The sequence below is a fragment of the Anomaloglossus baeobatrachus genome, chromosome 4 (assembly GCF_048569485.1).
Source record: "Anomaloglossus baeobatrachus isolate aAnoBae1 chromosome 4, aAnoBae1.hap1, whole genome shotgun sequence".
Lineage (NCBI taxonomy): Eukaryota > Metazoa > Chordata > Amphibia > Anura > Aromobatidae > Anomaloglossus > Anomaloglossus baeobatrachus.
The window spans coordinates 233,271,548-233,297,625 of NC_134356.1; the positions used below are offsets into that span (position 1 = coordinate 233,271,548).

At 50.6% G+C, this 26,078-nt stretch overlaps 1 protein-coding gene across 2 annotated transcripts in view; it reads left to right on the forward strand.

Moving 5' to 3' along the window:
* Positions 1-26,078, forward strand: part of CFAP54 (cilia and flagella associated protein 54) — a 680,590-nt gene that overhangs the window by 18,603 nt on the left and 635,909 nt on the right. For both annotated transcript variants that reach the window (XM_075344744.1, XM_075344743.1), the window contains exons 4-5: positions 10,681-10,852; positions 11,007-11,065. In XM_075344744.1, the coding sequence (XP_075200859.1) occupies positions 10,681-10,852; positions 11,007-11,065 (231 nt within the window). The remainder of the gene's footprint in view (positions 1-10,680; positions 10,853-11,006; positions 11,066-26,078) is intronic.

Genomic DNA, 26,078 nt, shown 5'->3' on the forward strand with positions numbered 1-26,078 from the left:
CTGCGGCTCTGGTTCACCTTGCCCTTGTACTATTGATCCCTGTGTTTTGACCTCTGCCTGATTTCTGACTATCCATCTGCCTTCTGCTGCTGTTTTTGTACCTTGCTGCCATCCCTGGTTTGACCTTAGCCTGATTTACTGACTTCCCTTTTGCCTGCTGATTTTTCCCCTTTTGTACCTCCTGTTTTTTTTTTTCATCAATCAAGATTTTATTGAATACTACAAAAGTATAAACAATCACATTCCAAGATAAATAAAAACTCCTCTCCAATCCGTCATATGACTTAACATCTGGTCAAACAAAACCATATTTCATTCAATAATGAAAACCAAACATCTACATATTTTATAGAAACATACGAGTCTTATTACTGAACCATGTAAGTGATTAAGAAGAAGGGAATTTTGTTTACTTACCGTAAATTCCTTTTCTTCTAGCTCCAATTGGGAGACCCAGACAATTGGGTGTATAGCTACTGCCTCCGGAGGCCACACAAAGCATTACACTTAAAAGTGTAAGGCCCCTCCCCTTCTGCCTATAGACCCCCCGTGGGATCACGGTTCCTCAGTTTTAGTGCCAAAGCAAGAAGGAGGAAAGCCAATAACTGGTTTAAGAACAAATTCAATCCGAAGGAACATCGGAGAACCGAAACCATTCAACATGAACAACATGTGTACCCGAAAAAACAAAAATCCCTAAGCAAACAGGGCGGGTGCTGGGTCTCCCAATTGGAGCTAGAAGAAAAGGAATTTACGGTAAGTAAACAAAATTCCCTTCTTCTTTGGCGCTCCATTGGGAGACCCAGACAATTGGGACGTCCAAAAGCAGTCCCTGGGTGGGTATAATAACCCCTCGTGATAGGACCGTAAAAACAGCCCTACCCTACAGGTGGGCAGTCGCCGCCTGAAGGACTTGTCTACCTAGGCTGGCGTCCGCCGAAGCGTAGGTATGCACTTGATAGTGTTTGGTAAAAGTGTGCAGACTCGACCATGTAGCCGCCTGGCACACCTGCTGAGCCGTAGCCTGGTGTCGTAATGCCCAGGACGCAGCCACGGCTCTGGTAGAATGGGCCTTCAGCCCTGAGGGAACCGGAAGCCCAGCAGAACGGTAGGCTTCAAGAATTGGTTCCTTGATCCACCGAGCCAAGGTTGACTTGGAAGCCTGCGACCCTTTACGCTGGCCAGCGACAAGGACAAAGAGTGCATCCGAGCGGCGCAGGGGCGCCGTGCGGGAAATGTAGATCCTGAGCGCTCTCACGAGATCCAACAAATGCAAATCCTTTTCACATTGATGAACTGGACGAGGCACAAGGAAGGCAAGGAGATATCCTGATTGAGATGAAACGGGGATACCACCTTAGGGAGAAACTCCGGAATAGGGCGCAAAACCACCTTGTCCTGGTGAATCACCAGGAAGGGAGATTTGCATGACAGCGCTGCTAGCTCGGACACTCGTCGAAGAGACGTGACCGCTACTAGAAAGGCCACTTTCTGTGAAAGGCGAGAAAGGGAAACATCCCTCATAGGCTCGAAAGGCGGCTTCTGGAGAGCAATTAGAACCCTGTTCAGATCCCAGGGCTCTAACGGCCGCTTGTAAGGAGGGACGATATGACAGACCCCTTGCAGGAACGTGCGTACCTGAGGAAGTCGTGCTAGGCGCTTCTGAAAAAATACCGATAGCGCTGAGACTTGCCCCTTGAGGGAGCTGAGCGCCAAACCTTTTTCCAACCCGGATTGCAGGAAGGAAAGAAAGGTAGGCAATCTAAATGGCCAGGGAGAGACTCCCTGAGCAGAGCACCAAGACAAGAATATTTTCCACGTCCTGTGGTATATCTTGGCGGAAGTAGGTTTTCTGGCCTGTCTCATGGTGGCAATGACCTCTTTAGACAATCCTGAACCCGCTAGGATCCAGGACTCAATGGCCACACAGTCAGGTTCAGGGCCGCAGAATTCTGATGGAAAAACGGCCCTTGAGACAGCAAGTCTGATCGGTCTGGTAGTGCCCACGGTTGGCCTACCGCGAGGTGCCACAGATCCGGGTACCACGACCTCCTTGGCCAGTCTGGAGCGACGAGGATGGCGCGGCGGCAGTCGGACCTGATCTTGCGCAGCACTCTGGGCAACAGAGCCAGAGGTGGAAACACATAAGGAAGCTGGAACTGCGACCAATCTTGAACTAAGGCGTCTGCTGCCAGAGCTCGGTGATCGTGAGACCGTGCCATGAAAACTGGGACCTTGTTGTTGTGCCGAGACGCCATTAGGTCGACGTCCGGCATCCCCCAGCGGCGACAGATCTCCTGAAACACATCCGGGTGAAGAGACCATTCCCCTGCGTCCATACCCTGGCGACTGAGGAAGTCTGCTTCCCAGTTGTCCACGCCTGGGATGTGAACTGCGGATATGGTGGAGGCCGTGTCTTCCACCCACGTCAGAATCCGCCGGACTTCCTGGAAGGCTTGCCGACTGCGAGTTCCTCCTTGGTGGTTGATGTATGCCACCGCTGTGGAGTTGTCCGACTGAATACGGATCTGTTTGCCTTCCAGCCACTGCTGAAAGGCTTGTAGGGCAAGATACACTGCTCTGATCTCCAGAACGTTGATCTGAAGAGTGGACTCTTGCTGAGTCCACGTACCTTGAGCCCTGTGGTGGAGAAAGACTGCTCCCCACCCTGACAGACTCGCATCTGTCGTCACTACCGCCCAAGATGGGGGTAGGAAGGATTTCCCTTTCGACAATGAGGTGGGAAGTAGCCACCATCGAAGAGAATCCTTGGCCGCCTGAGAGAGAGAGACGTTGCTGTCGAGGGACTTCGACCTCCCGTCCCATTGGCGGAGAATGTCCCATTGTAGTGGACGCAGATGAAACTGCGCGAAAGGGACCGCCTCTATTGCTGCCACCATCTTCCCTAGGAAGTGCATGAGGCGTCTCAAGGGGTGCGACTGACCCTGAAGGAGAGATTGCACCCCTGTCTGCAGTGAACGCTGTTTGTCCAGCGGAAGCTTCACTATCGCTGAGAGAGTATGAAACTCCATGCCAAGATATGTTATCGACTGGGTCGGGGTTAGATTTGACTTGGAAAAGTTGATGATCCACCCGAAACCCTGGAGGGTCTCCAGCGCCACGTTCAGGCTGTGTTGGCATGCCTCTTGAGAAGGCGCCTTGACCAGCAGATCGTCTAAGTAAGGGATCACCGAGTGTCCCTGAGAGTGTAGGACTGCAACTACAGCTGCCATGACTTTGGTGAAGACCCGTGGGGCTGTCGCCAGACCAAAGGGCAGGGCTACGAACTGAAGGTGTTCGTCTCCTATAACGAAGCGTAGAAAACGCTGATGCTCTGGTGCAATCGGTACGTGGAGATAAGCATCCTTGATGTCTATTGATGCTAGGAAATCTCCTTGAGACATTGCGGCGATGACGGATCGGAGGGATTCCATCCGGAACCGTCTGGTTCTCACGTGGTTGTTGAGAAGTTTTAGGTCCAGAACGGGACGGAAGGATCCGTCCTTTTTCGGAACCACAAACAAATTGGAGTAAAAACCGTGACCTTGCTCTTGAAGAGGAACAGGGATCACCACTCCTTCCGCCTTTAGAGAGCACACCGCCTGCAGGAGAGCATCGGCTCGGTCGGGAGGCGGAGACGTTCTGAAGAATCGAGTTGGAGGACGAGAACTGAACTCTATCCTGTACCCGTGAGACAGAATGTCTCGCACCCAACGGTCTTGGACCTGTGGCAGCCAAATGTCGCCAAAGCGGGAGAGCCTGCCACCGACCGAGGATGCGGAGGGAGGAGGCCGGAAGTCATGAGGAAGCCGCCTTGGTAGCGGGTCTTCCGGCTGTCTTTTTTGGGCGTGACTGAGCCCGCCAAGAATCTGAACTCCTCTGATCTTTTTGAGTCCTTTTGGACGAGGAGAATTGGGACCTGCCCGAGCCTCGAAAGGACCGAAACCCCGACTGTCCCCTCCTCTGTTGGGGTTTGTTTTGTCTGGGCTGAGGTAAGGATGAATCCTTACCCTTGGACTGTTTAATGATTTCATCCAAGCGCTCACCAAACAGCCGGTCACCAGAAAATGGCAAACTGGTTAAACATTTCTTGGAAGCAGAATCTGCTTTCCATTCCCTTAACCACAAGGCTCTGCGTAAAACCACGGAGTTGGCAGATGCCACTGCCGTACGGCTCGTAGAGTCCAGGACAGCATTAATCGCGTAAGACGCAAATGCAGACATTTGAGAGGTTAAGGATGCCACCTGCGGAACAGATGTACGTGTGACCGTGTCAATCTGTGCAAGACCAGCTGAAATAGCTTGGAGTGCCCATACGGCTGCGAATGCAGGAGCAAACGACGCGCCGATAGCTTCATAGATGGATTTCAACCAGAGCTCCATCTGTCTGTCAGTGGCATCTTTAAGTGCAGCCCCATCCTCCACTGCAACTATGGATCTAGCCGCAAGTCTGGAGATAGGGGGATCCACCTTGGGACACTGGGTCCAGCTCTTGACCACGTCAGGAGGAAAGGGATAACGTGTATCCTTAAGCCGTTTGGAGAAACGTTTATCTGGATAAGCGTGGTGTTTCTGGACTGACTCTCTAAAGTCAGAATGGTCCAGAAAAGTACTTAATTTACGCTTGGGATACCTGAAATGGAATTTCTCCTGCTGTGAAGCTGACTCCTCCACTTGAGGAGCTGGGGGAGAAATATCCAACATTTTATTGATGGACGCGATAAGATCATTCACTATGGCGTCACCATCAGGAGTATCCAGATTGAGAGCGGTCTCAGGATCAGAATCCTGATCAGCTACCTCCGGCTCATCACCCAGAGAACCCTCGTGCTGAGACCCTGACCAGTGTGATGAAGTAGAGGGCCGCTCATAGCGAGCTCGCTTAGGCTGTCTGGGACTGTCGTCCGTGTCAGAGCCATCACCCTGGGATGCGTGGAACACCCCCGGAGCCCGGAGCTGTTCCAACTGAGGGGGGCCAGGGAGCAATGAATCAACAGTGCCCATGGTCTGAGTTACTGGTCTAGACTGCAAAGTCTCTAGAATCTGAGACATAGTCACAGATAATCTATCCGCAAAAATTGCAAACTCTGTCCCCGTCACCTGGACAGTATTCACAGGTGGATCTCTCTGGGACACCTCCAGCAGAGGCCCCGGCCGAGCAGGGGGCACAGGGACCGAACACTGCACACAATGGGGGTCAGTGGAACCTGCCGGTAGAACAGCCTCACAAGCGGTGCAAGCAGCATAAAAAGCCTGTGCCTTGGCACCCTTGTTTTTTGCGGACGACATGCTGTATTCTCCACAGAGTAATCCAGGAGGGTATATAGCCAAGAATCACCAGCGACCGTTTAGTGCAATGTATAGCATGCAAGCATAAAAATACAGTTGAACACTTCGTCACTAGTGGGGTCAGCACCGGAGGTGCCGCTTACCGCCCGCTGAAAGCGGGTTGTAGTCGCCAGAATCCCGTGCCTGGGTCTCCCAGAACTTGTCTCCCCTTTCCAGCTCAGCCTGCACCTCAGGAATGGCTGCCGGCGTTCTGTGAAGAGGGGCGGACCGTGGGCGTGCCTCAGACAAAGTGCGGGAAACTGGCTTCCCACTGAGCTCAATGTGAGGGCTGGAGTATGTAAAGCAGATTCCAGCCCTCAGCGCTGACGTTCTGCATAGCGTCCCGCCCTTCCCCTGACTGGCAGGCCTGGGGGCGGGAACGAAACGGAACTAGGCCGCAAAAGCCGGGGACTCTAGTAAAAAGCGCGGCCGACAAATATGCACTGGCAGCGCGGAAGTCCCCGGCGCACCACAAGTCCCAGCCGCGTCGCAGTAAAAACTGCCAGCAGGGGCCGGCACGGCAGTTCCCCACACATAAACTCCCTTAGCAAGCTGTGGAAGTGTGGCACAAGCGCAGCAGCGCTATTGTCCCCGGCGCACTAACACACCCAGCAATGCTGCAGTGTGTGCGCGGTCTGTACGGGGACACAGAGTACCTTGGTGTAGCAGGGCCCTGTCCCTGACGATACTCCGCTCCATATCCAGCAGATTCCCCAGGGGCTGTGGACGGAGCACGGTCTCTGTGCCTGGAGACCGGAAAATCCCACTTCACCCAGAGCCCAAAGGGGGATGGGGAAGGATGCAGCATGTGGGCTCCAGCCTCTGTACCCGCAATGGGTACCTCAACCTTAACAAACACCGCCGACACAAAGTGGGGTGAGAAGGGAGCATGGTGGGGGCCCAAGTATGGGCCCTCTTTTCTTCCATCCGACATAGTCAGCAGCTGCTGCTGACTAAACAGTGGAGCTATGCGTGGATGTCTGACCTCCTTCGCACAAAGCTTGAAAACTGAGGAACCGTGATCCCACGGGGGGTGTATAGGCAGAAGGGGAGGGGCCTTACACTTTTAAGTGTAATGCTTTGTGTGGCCTCCGGAGGCAGTAGCTATACACCCAATTGTCTGGGTCTCCCAATGGAGCGCCAAAGAAACACAAAAGAATGAGAAAAGAGACAAAGAAAAAAGCAGAGTAAAGATATTAAGGAGAGAAAAATAGATAAAGAAAGAGGGGGAGGGGAGGGGGATCCTAAGAATCTCACGTTAGACAATATATCCCAAGCCAAGATATACCTTTACCTCGCATAGAACTCTATCCAAAATGTGCAAATTGATGTGAATCCCGAAACAAAATCCAGCTCTGCCATACCATATAGTATCGTTCTGGGTGCATCCCACTGTGGGAAGACAATCTCTCCATTCTGCTTAAGAAATCCATTTCGGCAAACCAGTCTCCTTAGGTGGGGCATTGGATGACCGCCACTTTCTCGGAATTATTAAGTGTGCAGCTGTCATGCAATGTTTCAAAAGACTTGTTTAACTATTTTTATAGACCCTGGAATCATGGACAGCAGGCCAATTTGTGGGGTTCTAGGTACCATCTCACCAGTACCTCCTGGTTTTGACCTTGCCTGACAACTACTCTTCTTTGGATTCCAGGCTTCCATGGGCAGCGATCTCCTGGACCTTGAAGTAATTCTAGATCCCTGTACAGGGGTTAAAGGGTTTTGGGGTTCTTGGGATCATGCGGAGTGGGCAGCTTGCCTCTAGTCTGTCTGTGACAGTCACCCTGTGTCTGTGGTCCCTAATGGGGCTGCAGGGTACCACTCTTGTTTTTTTTCGAGCACCCCCTTGAGAATGAATGAATGAAGCTGCTGCTATTTTATATTGGGGATTAAAGTGCTCTGTTGGGGATAACAATTCTTATTTCTGACAATCGGTGCAGATCCCAGTGGTCGGACCTCCCACCGATCGGTAAGTTATGCCCCCTTCAGAGGTAGATGATTACTTTTTTTTACTGAACAATCCCTGTAATTTAGATCTTTCATCAAACTGTGGTTCCTCAAGTGTCATTTACCAATAGAATTCATCAAAAGCTACTCATAAGGGGAGTTCTTAGATCCACTTAAAAAGATCTGCTGGATTAATTAACCCGATGTGTACTGTAGCTTGGAGAGCAGGGAGCAAGCGCTAAGCAGTGTGCGCGGCTCCCTGCTCTCTGCACATGTAGCTGCAGTACACATCGGGTAATTAACCCGTTGTGTACTGTAGCTAGGAGAGCAAGGAGCCAGCGCTAAGCAGTGTACGCGGCTCCCTGCTCTCTGCACATGTAGCTGCAGTACACATCGAGTAATTAACCCGATGTGTACTGTAGCTAGGAGTGCAGGGAGCCAGCGCTAAGCCGTGTGCGCGGCTCCCTGCTCTCTGCACATGTAGCTGCAGTACACATCGAGTAATTAACCCGATGTGTACTGTAGCTAGGAGTGCAGGGAGCCAGCGCTAAGCGCGGCTCCCTGCTCTCTGCACTTGTAGCACAGCGTCGTTATGATCGCTGCTGCTTCTGCTGTGTTTGACAGCTAAGCAGCGATCATAATAGCGACTTACAAGGTCGCTGTGCGTCACAGAAAACGGTGACGTAACAGCAACGTCGTTGTCGCTGTCGCTATGTATGAACCCAGCTTTAGGTGTGTGAATGTACTTTGCAGTAGCAAGAACAAACATCTCTTCAGTACACATTGCAAAAGGGGGCAGGATCTGAAAAGGGGAAGAAGAATATGTTAGACCCGCAACACACATCCGTTTAATTTGTACGTGTGCGGTACGTATTTGCACATACCGGAGACACGTACACACGGAGACCCATGTTATTCAATGGTAGATGGCACACACACGTAAAATCACACGGAACGTGTGACCGTGTGGTAAGTACGTGTGTGCGCTTTTCTACACGGACGACATGTCCGTTTTTGGCCGGCAGCACGCAGGCACGGACCCACTTTACTCTATGGGTCCGTGCCTGCACGTACCGCACACGGAGTATGTCCGTGTTCAGCACGTTTCGTGCGTGTGCGTTTTTACGCTAGTGATCTTTTCTTTTGTTTTTTTTTAAATTAAATTCAGAATACTTACCTTTTTTTCTGGCGCTCGGTTTTTTTCTTCCCCCGGCTCATACCGCTCCCCGATCACCAGCGCGGCGAGGAACAGCTGTGCAGAGAATACGCGGCAACAATTACTTTGAATATGCCGGCCGCTCATTAAACAATCTCGTATTCTTTGCTTTCCCCACACCTGTGATTGGTTGCAGTCAGACACGCCCCCCACGCTGAGTGACAGCTGTCTCACTGCACCCAATCACAGCAGCCGGTGGGCGTGTCTATACTGTGCAGTAAAATAAATAAATAAATAATTAAAAAAAACGGCGTGCGGTCCCCCCCAATTTTAATACCAGCCAGATAAAGCCATATGGCTGAAGGCTGGTATTCTCAGGATGGGGAGCCCCACGTTATGGGGAGCCCCCCAGCCTAACAATATCAGTCAGCAGCCACCCGAACAATCCTTTATTAGAAATAAAAAACACTAACAAATTGCCTTGTTCACCAATTTAATAAGCCTGAAAAAGCCCTCCATGTCCGGCGTACTCCAGGATGGTCCAGCGTCGCATACAGCTCTGCTGCATGAAGGTGACCGGAGCTGCAGAAGACACCGCCGCTCCGGTCAGCTCCACGCAGCAACTGAGGTGAGTAGTGCGATCAGCTGAGCTGTCACTGAGGTTACTCACGGCCAACGCTGAATACAGCTGATCGCGCTATTCCCTTCATTAGCTGCGTGGAGCTGACAGGAGCGGCGGTGTCTTCTGCAGCTCCGGTCACCTTCATGTAGCAGAGCTGGATGCGACGCTGGACCATCCTGGAGTACGCCGGACATGGAGGGCTTTTTCGGGCTTATTAAATTGGTGAACAAGGCAATTTGTTAGTGTTTTTTATTTCTAATAAAGGATTGTTCGGGTGTGTGTGTTTATTTACTGTAATTTACAGATTAATCATGGAAGGTATCTCGGGGAGACGCCTGACATGATTAATTTAGGACTTATTGGCAGCTATGGGCTGCCAATAACTCCTTATTACCCCGATTTGCCAACGCACCAGGGCAAATCGGGAAGAGCCGGGTACTGTCCCAGAACTGTCGCATATAATGTATGCGGCAATTCTGGGCGGCTGCTGACTGATATTGTTAGGCTGGGGGGCTCCCCATAACGTGGGGCTCCCCATCCTGAGAATACCAGCCTTCAGCCGTATGGCTTTATCTGGCTGGTATTAAAATTGGGGGGGACCGCACGCCGGTTTTTTTTAATTATTTATTTATTTATTTTACTGCACAGTATAGACACGCCCACCGGCTGCTGTGATTGGGTGCAGTGAGACAGCTGTCACTCAGCATGGGGGGCGTGTCTGACTGCAACCAATCACAGACGTCTGTGGGTGGGGAAAGCAGGGAATACGAGATTGATTAATGAGCGGCCGGCATATTCAAAGTAATTGTTGCTGCGTATTCTCTGCACAGCTGGTCCTCGCCGCGCTGGTGATCGGGGAGCGGTAAGTATGAGAGAGGGCTGCTCACTTCAGTCACTCGGGGGATTAGCGGTCACTGGTGAATCCTTCACAGGTGACTGCTAATCAGTACGCGGCACACAGACAGAGCCGCGGCATGACAATGAAGTCGGGTGAAGTTCACCCGAGTTCATTCTCATCGCAAAACTCTGTCTGCTGTCAGCCGACATGTATCAACGACATTGTGCAACACACAAACGGACATTCCACACGGATATTCCACGTACACATACACGGGCATTTTACACACAAACACGGACATTTTACACGTACATACGGCTCGCATACGCCATCACACGGATGCCATACGTACCGGAGAAACGCCCCAAAAAAACGGAACACAGACCCGAAAAACGGACCGTGTCACACGGACGTTTTTTTTGCGGAAGTGTGTTTTAGGCCTTAGTCAATCAGCGTTTGACACAAGAGGGAACTTCTAGAAATTAATTTGTAACATTGCTGATTTGGTGCATTTATTATTTACACATATGGCAGTGATTCTTGGTATAATTTTGGGAGTTGAAGAAATGGGCAAATTTCTGTTGGAAATGTCAGAAAGTTAATGTAAAATGACTTCTAGATTTGGGGTAGACATAGTCCTAGCAGCCCCTTTCACCTGGATAACATTGCATTCAGGAGATTCTGGACCAGTTGGATCTTCATAGTCTTTAGGGTTTCAGTGTACATACATTACTGCAACTCTCGCTAAAAGGTTTCCCTAATAATTCACCTACTCTGCCCATATTTCAGTTCCATGCTCTCCAAGGAAGATGTATCTGTATGTACCAGTTGGTGAAGACCGGTGACGCCAATCTTCGGAGCCCAGAATCTGTGAAGAAATGCCTGAATATATTGTCATTTCTTCAGCTCATCATGCAAGTTGTCCTTCCACAAGAAAGTCTCTGCTGGCTCATTTTTAATGGTATGCTCAATATATGACTATACATATGCATTGGTGGAGAAAAGTGATTGTTCAGTTATGGCCACTCTTGGCGTGTGTATACAGTGTTCTTTCTGTATGGTATTTTATACATTTCTTCTTAACCAATTACTATGATTTTTTATCTAAAATGTAGGAAGTCTCCACATATACACCATATGCAGACATTTAATGGCTTTGGGACATTCATCAGAGGTAAGATGTAATAAGTAGAGCAATAGCTGTTATGTGTATAGAAAAAAATCAATGCAAGTGTATTTAGAGATGCTGCGCCCATCTATTCGGATTCTGGCCAGGAGTCTGCATATTGCATGCTTGTGGTCATGTGACCTCCGTTACCGGCTGTGAAGCTGGCGAATCCTCACAGTGCATGTGTTGTGACGATTCACGATTCGGACCGGACAACCCCTATAAGAATATTAAGTGTACACTGGAACCTCGGATTACAGTGTAACCCAGTTTGCGAGCATTTCACTATAGGAGCAAAGCTTGCTGTAAATTTTTAACTCGGTTTGTGAGCAATGCTTTGCCGTACGAGCAAATACTCATCGCACACACTTCCGGTCCTGTACTTTCACAGCGCTCCGACCCGCTCTGCCTGCTTCTTGTGGTCCGCAGGCACGTGGATCTGGTAATAATCGCAGCCAGTGCAGGGGCTTCTGCTGTCTTTTCTTCATGTCGGCCGGCACTGAGCTGTCTCTGCACACCTCCCACAGGCAGCGTGCTGGCCAATCAGAGGCAAGCGGCTCATGTGTATGACGTTAGCTGGGCTGAAGCACTGACAGCGGCACGATCGTTACCAGGTCCACATGCCTGCGGACTGCAGGATCCAGGGAAGAGGCCACTGAGGGAACGGAGGATAGGTGAGAATAGTGTGTGTGTGTGTGTGTGTGTGTGTGTGTGTGTGTGTGTGTGTGTGTGTGTGTGTGTGTGTGTGTGTGTGTGTGTATGTATAATGGCACAATCGGGAAGTTGTGGAACAAATTGTCTGAGTTCCAATGATTTCCTATGGGAAAATATGCTTTGCTATACGAGTAGATTGGTTTACAAGCACAGTCCCATAACAAATTATTCTCGTAAACCAAAGTTCCACTGTATTGGTAAGCTAGATTGAAATGTTAGTTCTCACTTGTTGTTGAGACACAACTGATGAGGCAGTTTTGATAAAAAATATACCATTGCACATCTAAAATCATATATGGATCTAGTCCTACTAGACAAAAATATACAAAACAGACCATGAGGCTCTTAGAGGTACTTTTCGCGATGCGACATCGCTAGCCGATTGTAGCGATGCCGAGCACGATAGTCCCCGCCCCCGTCGCAGATGCGATCTCTTGTGATAGCTGCCGTATTGAACATTATCGCTACGGCAGCTTCACACGCACTTACCTGCCCTGCGACGTCGCTCTGGCTGGCGACCCGCCTCCTTCCTAAGGGGGCGGGTCGTGCGGCGTCACAGTGATGTCACACGGCAGGCGGCCAATAGAAGCGGAGGGGCGGAGATGAGCGGGACGTAAACATCCCACCCACCTCCTTCCTTCCTCATTGCAGGCGGGACGCAGGTAAGGAGATGTTCCTCGCTCCTGCGGCTTCATATACAGTGATGTATGCTGCCGCAGGAACGAGGAACAACATCGTACCTGTCGCTGCGGCGAAATTATGATAATGACCGACACTACACAGATCACCGATTTTTGACGCTTTTGCGATCGTTTATCGGTGCTTCTAGGCTTTACACGTTGCGACGTCATTACCGGCGCCGGATGTGCGTCACTTTCGATTTGACCCCGACGAGATCGCAGTAGCGATGTCGCAACGTGCAAAGTACCCCTTAGTTTAAAGCTTCACTTCAGCGCTTGTTTTTTTTCAGTACCGATATGGTGCTTTAAATCTAAGTCGCCTGCCCCTTGTCATATACTCACCTTCCAGCATCTTCACCATTTTTTGGTGTCGCTCCAGACCCTCGACGCCATTTTATGACTGTAACTTTTGGTTGGCTGGAAGTCAGACGTTATGTCACAAGCGCTCAATGCAAGTCTATGAGAGCCAGAACGAGGTTCTCAGAGATGTATTGCGTTGTAAAGAAACACGGGAGCTGCCAGCAGGAAAACAAATCAATGGAGAGCGACTGGAGCATCAATGATAGTAGGAGTCAGGGGACTTAAATTAAAGCACCACTCCAGCACTGAAATAAATAAAAAAAAAGCCCTGGACTGGAGTGGTGCTTTAACATTTTGATCAGACTGTATGGAGCACACTGCCACGTCATGGCAAACCTAACATTTTATAGCCATTAAAGCCTGGCACATTGCATGGTCTTGCTCTTCTTTTTTTATCGTGGACCAGCACTCCTTCTATTTGGCACAGGCAGTTTTAATTAGCAGGAGACTGCAAGAGGGGTTCTGCCTATTTTTGTTCTTAGTTGACAATTTGATGACTTGTGAATGTTGAGTTTCTCAGCTCCTTTCACTTGGTGTTGGTGCTGTGTTGGCCATTGCTGTGGCGTTTTTTTGCTTGTGGGGCACTATGGCATGGAGTCATAAGGACTCGGCCTTGCAGTGTGGATGCTGTGAGGCATCAGGTTACCTGCCCTGCTAGTGCACTACTTCCAAGGGGGTGGTTGCTTTACCTTTAAGTCTTTTATAGATTTAGAGACCCACTGAGAGGTTCGCCGTCACATGGCCGTGGGCTTCATACAGTCTGATCAGAATGTTAAGGGGGCTTTACACGCTACGACATCGCTAATGCGAAGTCGTTGGGGTCACGGAATTGGTGACGCACATCCGGTCGCTTTAGCGATGTTGTTGTGTGTGACACCTTTGAGCGATTTTGCATCGTCGCAAAAACGTGCAAAATCGCTCATCGGTGACACGGGTGTCCATTCTCAAATATCGTTATGTTAGCAGTAACGAAGTTGTTCCTCATTCCTGCAGCAGCACACATCGCTCCGTGTGACACCGCAGGAACGAGGAAGCTCTCCTTACCTGCCTCCCGGCCACAATGCGGAAGGAAGGAGGTGGGCAGGATGTTATGTCCCGCTCATGTCCGCCCCTCCACTTCTATTGGGCGGCGGTTCAGTGACGCAGCTGTGACGCTGAATGAACCGCCCCCTTAGAAAGGAGGCGGTTCGCCGGTCACAGCGACATCGCCGGGCAGGTAAGTACGTGTGACGGGTCTGGGCGATGTTGTGCGGCACGGGCAGCGATTTGCCCGTGTCGCATAACAGATAAGGGCGGGTACCCACGCTAGCGATATCGGTACCGATATCGCAGCGTGTAAAGCGGCCTTTAAGAACCTTACCTTCAGCTTTGTATATTTTTGCCTAGCGGCACTAGATCAGTGTATGAGTTTTGATTGTGAGCTCTATTTCTTTCTGAACAGGTATAGTTTTGGTAGAAATTATCATGTGCTGCACATGTCTTACACTTATTTTGTGCTTTTTTAATGTTTTATAAAGTCAAGAAGGCAAAGAACTAAGGTAAAGCTTTAATTTTGCCTTAAGGCCGCTTTACACCCTGCGATATCGGTACCGATATCGCTAGCATGTGTACCCGCCCCCATCGGTTGTGCGACACGGGCAAATCGCTGCCTGTGGTGCACAACATCGCGCGGACCCGTCACACTACTTACCTGCCTACCGACGTTGTTGTGACCGGTGAACCGCCTCCTTTCTAAGGGTGCGGTTCGTTCAGCGTCACATCGACGTCACAGCAGCGTCACTGAACCGCCGCCCAATAGAAGCGGAGGGGTGGAGATGAGCGGGACATAACATCCCGCGCACTTCCTTCCTTCCTTATTGCCGGCGGCTGCAGGTAAGGTGAGGTTCCTCGTTTCTGCGGTGTCACACATAGCGATGTGTGCTGCCACAGGAGCGACGAACTACTTCGTACACCGATCAGCAGCGATATTTGAGAATGGACCCCCATGTCACCGATGAGCGATTTTGAACGTTTTTGCGACGATTCAAAATCGCTCATAGGTGTCACACGCAACAGCATCGCTAAAGTGGCCGGATGTGCGTCACAAATTCCGTGACCCCAACGAGATCGCTCGGGCGATGTCGCAGCGTGTAAAGCCCGCTTTAGACTTTGACCAAGAGTCAGACATATGCAGGTTTTTTTTGTAATCTATAGAGACATGGCGACACACATGGGACAGCTGTGGGCTGAACAATTGGTAGACTGCTACCTGTCCCAAGTATTTGTGCACTTCTAATGGACACGGGGGGGGGGATAAGGCTGCTTCCATGCTCCTCTGTTAGGGTACCTTCACACTTTAGCGATGCAGCAGCGATCCGACCAGCGATCTGACCTGGTCAGGATCGCTGCTGCATCGCTACATGGTCGCTGGTGAGCTGTCAAACAGGCAGATCTCACCAGCGACCAGTGACCAGCCCCCAGCCAGCAGCGACGTGCAAGCGACGCTGCGCTTGCACGGAGCCGGCGTCTGGAAGCTGTGGACACTGGTAACTAAGGTAAACATTGGGTATGATTACCCGATGTTTACCTTAGTTACCAGCTCACACCGCTTAACTTAGCGTGTGCAGGGAGCAGGAGCCGGCACTGGCAGCGTGACAGCTGCGGAGGCTGGTAACAAAGGTAAATATCGGGTAACCACCTTGGTTACCCGATGTTTACCTTGGTTACAGCTTACCGCAGGCTCTCAGACGCCGGCTCCTGCTCCCTTCACATTCAGGATTGTTGCTCTCTCGCTGTCACACACAGCGATGTGTGCTTATCAGCGGGAGAGCAACAATAAAAAAACAAACCAGGGCTGTGTGTAAAGGCCCAGTCACACTAAACAACTTACTAGCGATCCCAACAATGATCAAACCTGATAGGGATCGCTGGTAAGTTGCTAGGAGGTTGCTGGTGAGATGTCACACTGCGACGCTCCAGCGATCCCACCAGCAACCTGACCTGGCAGGGATCGCTGGAGCATGGCTACACGAGTTGCTGGTGAGCTCACCAGCAACCAGTGACCAGCCCCCAGCGCCGCGTGGAAGATGCTGCGCTTGGTAACTAAGGTAAATATCGGGTAACCAACCCGATATTTACCTTGGTTACCAGTGCACGCAGCTACACGTGCAAAGAGCAGGGAGCAGCACACACCGCTTAGCGCTGGCTCCCTGCTCTCCTAGTTACAGCACACATCGGGTTAATTACCCGATGTGTGCTGCAGCTACATGTGCACAGAGCAGGGAGCAGCGCACAATGCTTAGCGCTGGCTCCTTGCTCTCCTAGTTACAGCACACATGGGGTTAATTACCCGATGTGTGCTGTAGCTACACGTGCAGAGAGCAGGGAGCAGCGCACAATGCTTAGCGCTGGCTCCTTGCTCTCCTAGTTGCAGCACACATGGGGTTAATTACCTGATGTGTGCTGTAGCTACATGTGCAGAGAGCAGGGAGCAGCGCACAATGCTTAGCGCTGGCTCCTTGCTCTCCTAGTTACAGCACACATGGGGTTAATTACCCGATGTGTGCTGTAGCTACACGTGCAGAGAGCAGGGAGCAGCGCACAATGCTTAGCGCTGGCTCCTTGCTCTCCTAGTTACAGCACACATCGGGTTAATTAACCCGATGTGTCCTGCAGCTACATGTGCACAGAGCAGGAGCCGGCACAGACAGTGAGAGCGGAGGAGGCTGGTATCAAAGGTAAATATCGGGTAACCAAGGACAGGGCTTCTTGGTTACCCGATGTTTACATTGGTTACCAGCCTCCGCAGAAGCCGGCTCCTGCTGCCTGCACATTTAGTTGTTGCTGTCTCGCTGTCACACACAGCGATCTGTGCTTCACAGCGGGACAGCAACAACTAAAAAATGGCCCAGGACATTCAGCAACAACCAACGACCTCACAGCAGGGGCCAGGTTGTTGCTGGATGTCACACACAGCAACATCGCTAGCAACATCGCTGCTACGTCACAAAAGTTGTTCGTTAGCAGCGATGTTGCTAGCGATGTTGCTTAGTGTGACGGGGCCTTTACGAGCAGCGATCTCACAGCAGGGGCCAGATCGCTGCTCAGTGTCACACACAGCGAGATCGCTAATGAGGTCACAAAAAACGTGACTCAGCAGCGATCTCAGTAGCGATCTCGCTGTGTGTGAAGTACCCCTTAGTGGCTCATATAAAAGGATTAGGTGTTGAAATTTCTATTGCCCAATCCTTATCTCCACTTTTGATATAATCTTTTGGGTGAGATTAGGACCGCCTACAAATTGGATGGCTGGCCGGACCCCCCCTAATTCAGTTGATCTGGATGACTGTCAGCTATTTTTATTTAACAAGATTGGATTAAACCAATTTCATAGCATTGCATATATATTGGAAAATTGCTAATGAGATTTCTAGGATTTTAATATTGATGGCTTATTCTTAGGATGGGCTAAAGGCCCAGTCACACACAACGACTTACCAGCGATCCCGAAAACGATGCGACCTGATAGGGATCGCAGGTAAGTCGCTGGGAGGTCGCTGGTGAGATGTCACACAGTCAGATCTTACCAGCGATGCAGGAACAATACAGGTTGCAGTAGCGACCTGTATAACGATCTCAGCACTCACTGTGACCCTGTCACACAGTGTCAAACACAGCGATGTGTCCTGCCCAGCAAGACATCGCCTTTGTAGAAAATGGCCTGGACCATTCTGCAACGACTAGAGATCTCACAGCAGGGGCCTGATCGCTGGTAGGTGTCACACATAACAAGATCGCTAACGGGATCGCTACTGCGTCACGGAAACCGTGACTCAGCTGCAATCTCGCTAGAGATCTCGTTATGTGTGACGGTACCTTAACTCTTGGTACCCTAGCGATCAGCTGATCAAAGGAGCCATAGCTCATGGCTGAACTGGTGTACCAGATGTAGCCACTACAAAATGCGTGGGGTAAGCCATAAAGGAGGCAGGGCACTTGCTATAGCACTGCGGCTCCACTGTCTGGTGGGGGTGCAGTGGACTGCAAAGTGCAGCCCAAAGCAATGTGTAGCAGGCACTGCTGTATTCTTTGAATATGACCAATTCTGCAGTACCCTTTTGATTGCAGCTGTGCTTTACAGCTGCCTTCAATATTTTAGATCAGGCAGCCGTCAGAGCAAATGACAGCCAATCTGGGCCATACCAAGTGTTGGCCCACCACCGATCTCATATTGGTGACCTATTCTATGGCTAGGTCATCAATATGCCGTGGTTTGATAACCACTTTAAAGTGTTCAACCTATAAAATCAGCAGGTCATTTGCATTGTATAATTTTTCAGTATGTTTACAATATAATAGCCAAATTATTAGGGTTCAAGGAAAAGAAGAATAGTTAAGTTATAAGTTTAATCTACTGTTATACCCAGAGCCAGCAATAGCAGACCTGTTGGGAAAAGTCTATCTGTAAATAAAGAACACTTTTAGGTACAGACCTAATTTGTTTTTCAATTTTAAAATATTTTGCCTGGTTGTTTTGTCCATTTATTGGGTTAACATTAATCCTTTATTAGTCCTCCTTCACACCTCCGTGTCTCCGGTACGTGTTTGGTCCGTTTCTTCACGTGCCGGAGACACGGGCACCCGTAGACCCATTAAAATCAATGGGTCTGCGCACATGTGCGTGTTTTGCTATGGACCGTGTGTACGTGTGGCTGTTTGCTCGCAACGTAGACATGTCCGTTTTTCTTTTTCGCTCCTAATTGGGAGACCCAGACAATTGGGTGTATAGCTACTGCCTCCGGAGGCCACACAAAGTATTACACTTAAAAGTGTAAGGCCCCTCCCCTTCTGGCTATACACCCTCCCGTGGGATCACGGGCTCCTCAGTTTTCATGCTTTGTGCGAAGGAGGCACACATACATGCATAGCTCCACTGTTTAGTCAGCAGCAGCTGCTGACTATGTCGGATGGAAGAAAAGAGGGCCCATATAGGGCCCCCAGCATGCTCCCTTCTCACCCCACTCTTTGTCGGCGGTGTTTGTTAAGGTTGAGGTACCCATTGCGGGTACGGAGGCTGGAGCCCACATGCTGCATCCTTCCCCATCCCCCTTAGGGCTCTGGGTGAAGTGGGATTTGACCGGTCTCCAGGCACTGAGGCCGGGCTCCATCCACAGACCCGGAGAACCTGCTGGAATGGAGCTGAGTACTGTCAGGGAAGGCCCTGCTACGACAAGGTACTCTGTATCCCCGTACATATCGCGCGCACACCACAGCATTGCTGGGCGTGTTAGTGCACCGGGGATTACAGCGCTGCGCGCTGGTGCCAGGCCTATCTGCAGCCTTGCTGAGAGAGGTACATGTGTCTGAAACTGCTGCGCGACCGTTGTTGTCAGTAGCGCTGCGGCGCGGCTGGGACTTGTGGTGCGCCGGGGACCTCCGCGCTGACCGTGCACATAGGACGGCCGCGCTTATTACTCGAGTCCCCGGCTTTTGCGGCCTAGTTTCGGTTCGTTACCACCCCCAGACCTGCCAGTCAGGGTGGGGGTGGGACGCTGTGGAGATCGTCAGCGCTGGGGGCTGGAGTCTGCTTTACATACTCCAGCCCTCACACTGGGCACAGTGGGACGCTAGTTTCCCGCTTTTTGTCTGAGGCACACCCACGGTCCGCCCCTCTTCACAAGGACGCCGGCAGCCATTACATGTGCAGTCTGAGCTGGAGAGAGGAGACTGGGAGACCCAGACACGGGATTCTGGTGCCCACACACCCGCTTTTCAGCGGGCGGTAAGCTGCCCTCAAGGGCTGACCCCCACTGATACCGAAGTGTATATTTGTATTGTTTGCTTGCAGCTATACATTGCACTGTACGGTCACTGGATAGTCTCTGCTATATATCCTCCTAGATTACTAACAGAGGACACAACAGCATGTCGACCGCAAAACGCAAAGGTGCCAAGGCACAGGTTTTCTATGCAGTTTGTACCGCATGTGGGGCTGTTCTACCGACTGGTTCCACTGACCCCCACTGTGTGCAGTGCTCGGCCCCTGTGGCACTTGCTCAGCCGGACCCTCTGCTGGAGGTGTCTCAGGCAGAACCCCCTGCGAATACTGTCCAGGTGACAGGGACGGAGTTTGCAGCCTTTGCTGACAGAATGTCTGTGACTATGACTAAAATTCTTGAAACATTACAGTCCAGACCAGTCCCTCAGACCATGGATTCTGTTAACTTATTACTTCCCGGTCCCCCTCAGGGACAGCTCCGGGATCCGGGGGTATCTGTGGCATCCCAGGGTGATGGCTCTGACTCGGACGACAGTCCCAGACAGCCTAAACGAGCCCGCTATGAGCGGCCCTCGACTTCATCACACTGGTCGGGGTCCCAGCAGGACTCTCTGTGTGATGAGGCAGAGATGGCTGGTCAGGATTCTGATCCTGAGACCGCTCTCAATTTGGATGCACCTGATGGTGACGTCATAGTGAATGATCTCATAGCGTCCATCAATAAAATGTTGGATATTTCTCCCCCTCCTCCTCCTGCGGAGGAGACAGCTTCACAGCAGGAGAAATTTCACTTCAGGTATCCCAAGCGTAAATTAAGTGTATTTCTGGACCACTCTGACTTTAGAGAGGCAATCCAGAAACACCACGCTTACCCGGATAAGCGTTTTTCCAAACGGCTTAAGGATACACGTTACCCTTTTCCACCTGAGGTGGTCAAGGGCTGGACCCAGTGTCCCAAGGTGGATCCTCCAATATCTAGGCTGGCGGCTAGATCCTTAGTGGCGGTGGAAGATGGTGCTTCACTTAAAGATGCCACTGACAGACAGATGGAGCTCTGGTTAAAATCCATCTATGAGGCTATTGGCGCGTCTCTGGCTCCGGCATTCGCAGCCGTATGGGCACTCCAAGCTATTTCAGCTGGTCTTACCCAGATTGACACGGTCACACGTACCTCGACTCCGCAGGTGGCTTCCTTAACCTCTCATATGTCTGCATTTGCGTCTTACGCGATTAATGCTGTTCTAGACTCTACAAGCCGTACGGCAGTGGCTTCAGCCAACTCCGTGGTTTTACGCAGAGCCTTATGGTTGAGGGAATGGAAAGCAGATTCTGCTTCCAAAAAATGTTTAACCAGTTTGCCTTTTTCTCGTGACCGACTGTTCGGGGAGCGCTTAGATGAAATCATTAAGCACTCTAAGGGTAAAGATTCCTCCTTACCTCAGCCCAGACAATTCAAACCCCAACAGAAGAGAGGACAGTCGGGGTTTCGGTCCTTTCGAGGTTCAGGCAGGTCCTAGTTCTCCTCGTCCAAAAGGACGCAAAAGGATCAGAGGAGCTCAGATTCTTGGCGGACTCAGTCACGTCCAAAAAAGACAGCCGGAAGACCCGCTACCAAGGCGGCTTCCTCCTGACTCTCGGCCTCCTCTCTCCGCATCTTCGGTCGGTGGCAGGCTCTCCCGCTTCGGCGACATTTGGCTGCCACAGGTCACAGACCGCTGGTTGAGAGACATTCTGTCTCACGGGTACAGGATAGAGTTCAGTTCTCGTCCTCCAACTCGATTCTTCAGAACTTCTCCACCTCCCGACCGAGCCGATGCTCTTCTGCAGGCGGTGTGCACTCTAAAGGCAGAAGGAGTGGTGACCCCTGTTCCTCTTCAGGAGCAAGGTCACGGTTTTTACTCCAATTTGTTTGTGGTGCCAAAAAAGGACGGGTCTTTCCGTCCTGTTCTGGACCTAAAACTGCTCAACAAGCACGTGAAAACCAGGCGGTTCCGGATGGAATCCCTCCGCTCCGTCATCGCATCAATGTCTCAAGGAGATTTCCTAGCATCAATAGACATCAAGGATGCTTATCTCCACGTGCCGATTGCTCCAGAGCACCAGCGTTTTCTACGCTTTGTTATAGGAGACGAACACCTTCAGTTCGTAGCTCTGCCATTCGGGCTGGCGACAGCCCCAAGGGTCTTCACCAAGGTCATGGCAGCAGTAGTAGCAGTCCTACACTCTCAGGGTCACTCTGTGATCCCGTATTTGGACGATCTACTGGTCAAGGCACCCTCTCAAGAGGCATGCCAACACAGCCTGAACGTTACACTGGAGACTCTCCAGAGTTTCGGGTGGATCATCAACTTTTCAAAGTCAACTCTAACCCCGACACAGTCGCTGACATATCTTGGCATGGAGTTTCATACTCTCTCAGCGATAGTGAAGCTTCCACTGGAAAAGCAGCATTCGCTGCAGACGGGGGTGCAATCTCTCCTACAAGGCCAGTCACACCCCTTGAGACGCCTAATGCACTTCCTAGGGAAGATGGTAGCAGCAATAGAGGCAGTCCCATTCGCGCAGTTTCATCTGCGTCCACTACAATGGGACATTTTCCGCCAATGGGACGGGAAGTCGACGTCTCTCGACAGAGAAGTCTTCCTTTCTCAGGCGGCCAAGGAATCTCTTCGGTGGTGGCTTCTTCCCACTGTTTTGTCGAAAGGAAAGACCTTTCTACCCCCATCCTGGGAAGTAGTCACGACAGACGCGAGTCTATCAGGGTGGGGAGCAGTGTTTCTCCACCACAGGGCTCAAGGGACATGGACTCAGGAAGAGTCCACCCTTCAGATCAATATCCTAGAAATCAGAGCAGTGTATCTTGCCCTTCAAGCCTTCCAGCAGTGGCTGGAAGGCAAACAGATCCGAATTCAGTCGGACAACTCCACAGCGGTGGCGTACATCAACCACCAAGGGGGAACACGCAGTCAGCAAGCCTTCCAGGAGGTACGACGGATACTGACGTGGGTGGAAGACAAGGCTTCCACCATATCCGCAGTTCACATCCCAGGCGTGGAAAACTGGGAAGCAGATTTCCTCAGTCGCCAGGGCATGGACGCAGGGGAATGGTCCCTTCACCCGGACGTGTTTCGGGAGATCTGTCGCCGCTGGGGGATGCCGGACGTCGACCTGATGGCGTCACGGCACAACAACCAAGTCCCGGTTTTCATGGCACGGTCTCACGATCCCCGAGCTCTGGCGGCAGACGCCTTAGTTCAAGATTGGTTGCAATTCCGGCTGCCTTATGTGTTCCCACCTCTGGCATTGTTACCCAGAGTGCTGCGCAAGATCAGGGCCGACTGCCGTCACGCCATCCTCGTCGCCCCAGACTGGCCGAGGAGATCGTGGTACCCAGATCTGTGGCACCTCACGATAGGCCAGCCATGGGCGCTACCAGAAAGGCCAGACCTGCTATCTCAAGGGCCGTTTTTCCATCTGAATTCTGCGGCCCTGAACCTGACTGTGTGGCCATTGAGTCCTGGATCCTAGCGGCTTCAGGATTATCTCGTAAGGTGATTGACACCATGAGACAGGCTAGAAAGCCAGCCTCAGCCAAGATCTACCACAGGACGTGGAAAATATTCTTATCTTGGTGCGCTGTTCAGGGAGCTTCTCCCTGGCCTTTTGCATTGCCTACTTTTCTTTCCTTCCTGCAATCAGGGTTGGAAAAAGGTCTGTCGCTCAGCTCGCTTAAAGGGCAAGTCTCAGCGTTATCTGTATTTTTTCAGAAACGCCTAGCACGTCTTACTCAGGTACGCACGTTCCTGCAAGGGGTTTGTCATATCATTCCCCCTTACAAGAGGCCGTTAGAGCCCTGGGATCTGAACAAAGTTCTGATTGCTCTCCAAAAGCCACCTTTCGAGCCTTTGAAAGAGGTTTCCCTTTCTCGTCTTTCACAGAAAGTGGCTTTTCTAGTGGCGGTCACGTCTCTTCGGAGAGTGTCCGAGCTAGCGGCACTCTCATGCAAATCCCCCTTCCTGGTTTTTCACCAGGACAAGGTGGTCCTACGTCCGATTCCTGAGTTTCTACCTAAGGTGGTATCTTCCTTTCATATCAATCAGGATGTCACATTACCTTCATTGTGTCCTCATCCAGTCCATCAGGTTGAGAAAAGTTTGCATTTGTTGGATCTGGTAAGAGCACTCAGGATCTACATTTCCCGCACAGCGCCCTTACGCAGTTCGGATGCTCTCTTTGTCCTTGTCGCTGGTCAGCGTAAAGGATCGCAAGCTTCGAAATCCACCCTAGCGCGGTGGATCAAGGAACCAATTCTGGAAACCTACCGTTCTGCTGGGCTTCCGGTCCCTTCAGGGCTGAAGGCCCATTCTACCAGAGCCGTGGGTGCGTCCTGGGCATTACGGCACCAGGCTACGGCTCAGCAGGTGTGCCAGGCGGCTACCTGGTCGAGTCTGCACACTTTTACCAAGCATTATCAGGTGCATACCTACGCTTCGGCGGATGCCAGCCTAGGTAGACAAGTCCTTCAGGCGGCGGTCGCCCACCTGTAGGACAGGGCTGTTTGACGGCCCTATCACGAGGTATTCTTTTACCCACCCAGGGACTGCTTTTGGACGTCCCAATTGTCTGGGTCTCCCAATTAGGAGCGAAAAAGAAGAAGGGAATTTTGTTTACTTACCGTAAATTCCTTTTCTTCTAGCTCCAATTGGGAGACCCAGCACCCGCCCTGTTTTCTGAGGAATTTTTGGTTTTTCGGGTTCACATGTTGTTCATGTTGAATGGTTTCACTTCTCCGAGTTGTTCTTCGGATTGAATTTGTCTTTAAAACTGTTATTGGCTTTCCTCCTTCTTGCTTTGGCACTAAAACTGAGGAGCCCGTGATCCCACGGGAGGGTGTATAGCCAGAAGGGGAGGGGCCTTACACTTTTAAGTGTAATACTTTGTGTGGCCTCCGGAGGCAGTAGCTATACACCCAATTGTCTGGGTCTCCCAATTGGAGCTAGAAGAAAAGGAATTTACGGTAAGTAAACAAAATTCCCTTCTTCTCCGGCATCACGGGTGTCACACGGCCCGCACACATGTGATCCGTGCAACACGCACCGGAGAAAACACACGTGTTTGTAAAAAAATAAATTTCTTTACTCACCTTCTCCAGCCCTGCTGTCTCTGCCGCTGCTGTCACTTGCTTCCGACCACCGCTCATTATGCTCATTGCATATTCACTTCACTGCGTCCAGAAGCAGCAGCAGCGGGGAGTCGGCAGGACCGGAGACTGAAGATCAGCAGCACGGACAGCGACTTCCAGGGACAGGTTAGGAGAAAGTTCCCGTTATCACGGAGAACACACGTGTGCCATAAAGATAAGCACATTTTACATTTGCACTGATTTGCAACTTCCTCACATCCCTTTCTCCATTGATGACCTCTTCCCTGCTTTTTGTCAACCTCCGATGTTAATAGTTCCATCCTCCGATAATTCTATTACTGTTGGCTGAGAGTGCTTGGGTGCACCTAATGAGCCTGTCTAATAAAACATCTGTAACACATTTAATACCAGCACCATTTGTACCTACTGAAATTGCCCAATTCATGAAAAGCAGCTTATAAAATATATACACCATCACTGCATTCTCATTGCACTGCCAGGTATGTTGTTCCACAGATCATCTATTCAATGCTCAGATCTATGTATGCTGGGGTGTACTTAATTATTCTCTGAAGATCCCAATGAACATATATTCATCAATGAAATGTGGAGTTTGTAAATAGTAATAAATATTTGACACATATTGGATCATAGTCACTACATACAAAACAATCAGTGGTCACCGTATCCATATAAATAAAAATTGCCATGTTGTGTTCTATCTATCTTTCATCAGGAAGCATGTAAGAGAGCAGAAGAAGGGGCCTGCAGCACTGAAAGGAAGCAGGGAACTGATAGGAAATGTAGTTTTAGCATATAATAATAGGAACATCTGTTCAGCTATGAGAAGCTGGACACACAGAGGGGCAGAAGGAGATGCCATATATTAAAATACTGTATACATATGAGAGGAAGGATCATTGGACAGATTTGCTTCATTTTATTTGGAACATTTGTTTATTGGGAATAATTAAAGGCTAATTTCCAAAATCTAAAGTTATTTTGTATCTGAATGATAATGTGGTGATCGCTGGGAACCACAATCTCAAGATCAGGGCTCTAAATTCCTGAGAATGGGACTCTGCATCCCCATTTTAAATTGAGTGAAGGTGTGCATGCTTGGCCTTTCCTCCATTCATTGCTGGAAATAGCGATGTAGAGGATTCAACTTTTTCTAGCAATCCCACAGACAATGATAGACCTAAAGGGTACTTTACATGCTGCAATATCGGTATCGATATCGCTAGCGAGCATACCCGACCCCGTCGTTTGTGTGTCACGGGCAAATCGCTGCCCGTGGCGCACAACATCGCACAACATCGCTTACACCCATTACACGTACTTACCTTCCCTGCGACGTCGCTG